General features: G+C 37.9%; 1 protein-coding gene across 1 annotated transcript; it reads left to right on the top strand.

Annotated features, from left to right (window-relative positions):
* Nucleotides 1-555: 555 nt before the first annotated feature.
* LOC126821090 (uncharacterized) lies at nt 556-4,432 on the top strand. The gene is made up of 2 exons (XM_050549405.2): nt 556-4,131; nt 4,247-4,432. Exon 1 carries the CDS (start codon nt 556-558, stop codon nt 2,122-2,124), a length of 1,569 nt encoding a protein of 522 aa, XP_050405362.1. The 3' UTR covers nt 2,125-4,131; nt 4,247-4,432.
* The last annotated feature ends 812 nt before the right edge of the window (nt 4,433-5,244 follow it).

Raw genomic sequence — 5,244 nt, 5'->3', positions numbered from 1 at the left:
TCGCAACAAGATAAAGGAAGTCATCAGTCCAGATTGTATTCTTAAGCTCATGGAAATGGATTTCAATGAACACTTGGATGACTCTTCAATTATGTCTAGTGACGACCGGAGATTTTTGGACATAATGTCGCGAGAGATTCATATTGCGCCAAATGGACATTACGAAATGCCATTACCGTTTCGGAGTTCTGAACCAGTTATGCAGAATAATAAAACTTTAGCACTTCGTCGTTTGTATCATTTAGAGTCACGTCTTCGTAGGGATAAACATTTGCGCTCAGATTACGTAAGTTTTATGGAAGACATTATTGATATGCCGAAAGGGTTAGTGATGATTCGTACATATCTGAACATGTTAATTATATTCCGCATCACGCCGTTTACAACCCAAAGAAACCTGGAAAAATCCGTGTGGTATTCGATTGTCAAGCTAAGTTCCGAGATAAATCTTTGAATGACTACCTGTTGAAAGGACCGGACTTAACAAACGCCTTAGTTGGTGTACTTTGTCGATTTCGGAAAGAACGAGTTGCCTTTATTTGCGATATCGAAAAGATGTTTTACCAGTTTCACGTTAATGTTGAACACCAAGACTACCTTCGATTTCTCTGGTGGAGAAATGGTAATTGTGACTCTAAACCTCAAGAATTCCGTATGACCGTTCATTTGTTTGGGGCTGGGTCATCTCCGGGATGCTCAAACTTTGCTTTAAAACAAGCCGCGAAAGATCACGAGAAAGATTTCGGCACAATTGTCTCAAATTTCATTCAGAAGGATTTCTATGTTGACGATGGTTTAACGTCAGTTTCGTCTGTGAGTGAAGCTATCGACCTAATCAGTAAGAGTAAGGAACTTTTATTGTGTTGTGGAATACGTTTGCATAAATTTCTATCTAATTCAGCAGAAGTTATTGAATCTATACCGTGTCATGATCGTGCGGAAGGAGTAAAGAATCTCGATTTGACTATCGATGATCTCCCAACAGAACGTGCACTAGGGATTGAGTGGTGCATTGAGTCGGATGCGTTCCGATTTCGAATCAAACTTTCGGATAAACCTTTAACGAGAAGAGGTATACTTTCTATTATAAGTTCGATATACGATCCGCTTGGCTTCATATCTCCTTTGTTATTAGTTGGGAAACAAGTTTTACAAGAAATGTGTAGGCTTAACACTGGTTGGGATGATGTGATTCCTGAAGATTTGCTACCACGTTGGCAACGGTGGAGAGATGAACTGTTTAAAATTGAGACTCTTAAGATTGATAGATGTTTCAAGCCTGATGGTTTTGGAACTGTGGTTTCCGTAGGGATTCATAATTTTTCGGATGCGAGTACATTCGGCTATGGAGTATGCTCTTATTTGCGACTAGTGGATGCTAATCAAAGTGTTCATGTTTCATTAGTCATGTCGAAGTCCAGAGTGACTCCGTTGCGAGCTATAACTATTCCACGTCTTGAACTGACTGCAGCTGTCGTTGCTGTCAATGTGAACTTACTTATTAAAAAAGAATTAGGATACCCTACAGTTGCTCAATATTTTTGGACTGATAGTCGTGTCGTATTACTAGTATTAGGGTATATAAACAACGATGTTCGTCGCTTTCAAACATTTGTTGCAAATCGCGTCCAGAAAATCCGAGATCATTCACAACCGAGAGAATGGCATCATGTTACAACGAAAGCAAATCCGGCGGACATAGCGTCTAGGGGCGCATCTGCTAATGACTTAGTTGAAAATTCAATGTGGTTTAAAGGACCAGAGTTTCTGTGGAAATCTGTAATACCGGATGACAAGGAAGATTATTCGAGTATCGCCTTTGAGGCAGATGATCCTAACATTCGTAAAATTAACTCTTTCGCTCTGAAAACCGAGAACAGTTTTGATGTGATGAGACTGAGTTTTTGTTCTAGTTGGTTTCAACTTAAAAAGGTTATTGCCTACTGTTTACGTTACATGTCTATTCTTAGAAATCGAATTGCTAAGGACACTAATATTGAAAATCCTGTTGGACCTTTAAGGGTTAACGAACTTAATAAAGCAGAAATTGTGTTATTGAAGCTAGTTCAATCAGAAGTTTTTAGTAAGGAGTTGGAAACTTTGCGATCCGTGAAACAGCTTTAAAATGAGTCTAATAGAAATGACATTCGTTTGCGTCGGAAGTATATACAAAAGAATTCAACTTTGAGTAAGTTAGATCCATTTTTGGATGATCATAACCTTTTACGAGTTGATGGACGACTTGGTAACTCAAGACTAAGTTGTGCTGAGAAATACCCAATTATTATGCCGCGTAAGTCTTTCGTGACAGAACTTTTAATTGCTCATCATCATGAATTGTGTGAACACCAAGGTCGTGGACTTACTGTGAATGAACTTCGTTTAAACGGTTATTGGATTCTGGGATGTACCAGTGCGGTTTCGGAATACATTCATAAATGTGTTAAATGTAGGAAATTGCGTGGTCGATGTCAAGACCAGAAGATGTCAAATCTTCCCGAGGACAGATTGGAATCCACGGCGCCCTTTACGTATTGCGGAGTTGATTGTTTTGGCCCTTGGTTGATCAAAGAGGGGCGTAAAGAACTCAAGAGATATGGTGTTCTGTTTACCTGTTTAAATTGTCGCGCGATTCATGTAGAGACTGTCAATACCATGACTACTGATTCTTTTATCAATGCGTTGCGTAGGTTTTTAACATTTCGTGGTCCAATACGAGTGCTTCGGTGTGACAACGGGACTAACTTTGTTGGAGCTAAGCGAGAGCTTAAGGATGCTTTCAAAGAGATGAATCATCAACACATCCGACAGTTCCTGCTTAAACGTAGTTGCGATTATTTCGAGTTCAAGATGAACGTCCCTTCTGCCAGTCACATGGGAGGCATTTGGAAACGGCAAATCCGTACCGTACGCAGTATTCTTTCTTCATTAATGGACCAATCCGGTACTCAACTAGATGACGAGTCACTTCGGACATTTATGTGCGAGGCAGCTGCAATCGTAAACAGCCGACCCTTAACGACTGATACTTTAAATGATATCAATTCTTTAGAACCTCTCACGCCTAACAATCTATTAACTATGAAATCAAAAATTCTGTTACCACCACCTGGTAATTTTCAACAACCTGACGTTTACTCTAGAAAACGTTGGAGACGAGTACAGTATTTGGCTAATGTTTTTTGGTCCCGTTGGCGAGTAGAATATTTACAGAATCTACAAACTCGACAGAAGTGGACTCAACCCATTCGAAATGTTCAAGTTGGTGACGTTGTTTTGATTAAGGATGCTGAATCTCCCCGAAATAGTTGGAACTTAGGAAGAGTTGTTGTTGCGGATCCAGACTCAGATGGACATGTGCGAAAGGTGAAGATTATGATTGGTGATCGTGCGTTGGATGATAACGGAAAGCGAGTTAATCCTATATCATACCTGGATCGTCCAATTCATAAACTAGTTGTTTTATTGGAAAACTAGACCGGGGTGTTCCCCATCGAGGAGCCTTCGTTTTTGCGATTACGATTACGTCAGTGCGTTGCGGGACATTTTGTTGTTCTATCTTGCCATACATATAGATGTAGGCCTATGTACATTTTCGTTGCGATTTGGTTAGTGCGATACGAATATGGGAATTCGAACATTCTGTAATAATTGTCAATTTTAGTCTTGGTAATGTGCGTATATTTATGTACATGTAACATGTAATATCTTTCTGCGCAGATTGCAGAGTGTCTTGTCATGCTTCATTTTATGAAAATTAAATGTCTTTAATTTTGAGGAGCCATGTAACCGATTCATAAATCGGGTCAGTTTGTACGTTGGAACAGCCTTAAGTTAATATGATAGAAGAGCTTTTAGTTTAAGGGATAGGTTATTGTTATTGTCTAATAATATGAACTCTCTGGACTGTTGTAATGTTTTTTGATGTATGTTTTTTATGTATATTAATTTATTACGTTATAAACTTCCAGGCTGCGCTACGCTTCGTAAAATAGTAACCTAAAGCATTGATTGTTAAATTGTTTAATATCCCTGCGTAATTAATGCTCCCTGTGTCAGTCTTGCAAATGGCTTTCCTAGAAACCATGTTTTTTCGTTTTTGCGTGTGGTCAAGTTAACAGGCTCTTGGAGGTAAATAATTCTGTAATATTGCATTTGTATGTCATATTTCGTTTAATGTAGTATTCATTTATTTGTCCTGCTAGGTTTTGCGTTGTGTTAAACTGTATTAATTTGTATTTTTCAGTTTTCACGTCTGTGTTACCGGCATGTCTTTTAATTCAAGTCTGGAAGTTCGAGTCTAAGTTGTTTGCGTTCATCATGATTGTATGATATTCTACGTTAGGCTATTTCCAATGTTTATACGATGATATCCTCGTCCGATGTCATGAAGCATTAAAGAGACAATGAATAAAGATATGTATATGGTGTATTACAGTTAGTCGAGTCTCCTTTTCAATCTATGGTGTTATACTCCTGTTATCATGATCACAGGCTGGGTGCGTTCGTCTAGGTCTCCAGCTGCCTCTATAACAGGCCTTATGATACAGCGCGCACGTGCTAACCATTCGGCCATCCAATCCTTCTCTAATTAATGTATAGTATGTATAGAAAGTGGTTAGAACTTATACAGTGGTAGGGTGCCCCGCCATAAATAAATATCTCCAAATATCTACAAATATTTCGAAAATTATAACTCTATGTGTGTATCATCCTCGGTTACCCAGTGTACTCATTCCGTTCAACTCCACTATACCCTGGGTTAATCCATAGGGTTTCCACGATTTCAAATTATCTGCCCTGGCCTAGAATGTAGCTACAGTTTTCGAACCAATCAGAAAACAGTTTAAACACCAATGGTTTCACCTTCGTTTTTATAAGGGTAGATAACCATATTCATGACCATTTACTGAATGATTTATGTAAATAATGTATATATTTATAATTTATATATATTTATTTGTATTATCAAAATCTGTAGTATGTGTTGTTGAGATCAAATATGGACAACATCTATATGTGTGACTTTTGTTATTATTATTACTATTTGTTCTTTGTCTGAAATATGTCATTCTGTTATGTTTTAAAATTATTGAACTTATACTTGACAATTTGATTCACATTAACTTGCCTACGATATCACGTGGACATAAAATTCCCGGAACGAACGAACAATTCTAAATAAAACTAATGACCCTATATTATTATAAGAACGTCTGGTCTTCATTAACATAATATATAATT

The sequence above is a fragment of the Patella vulgata genome, chromosome 1, assembly GCF_932274485.2.
Source record: "Patella vulgata chromosome 1, xgPatVulg1.2, whole genome shotgun sequence".
Lineage (NCBI taxonomy): Eukaryota > Metazoa > Mollusca > Gastropoda > Patellidae > Patella > Patella vulgata.
Note: the sequence above shows the minus strand (reverse complement) of the source record. Positions and strands in the feature narration are given on the sequence as shown.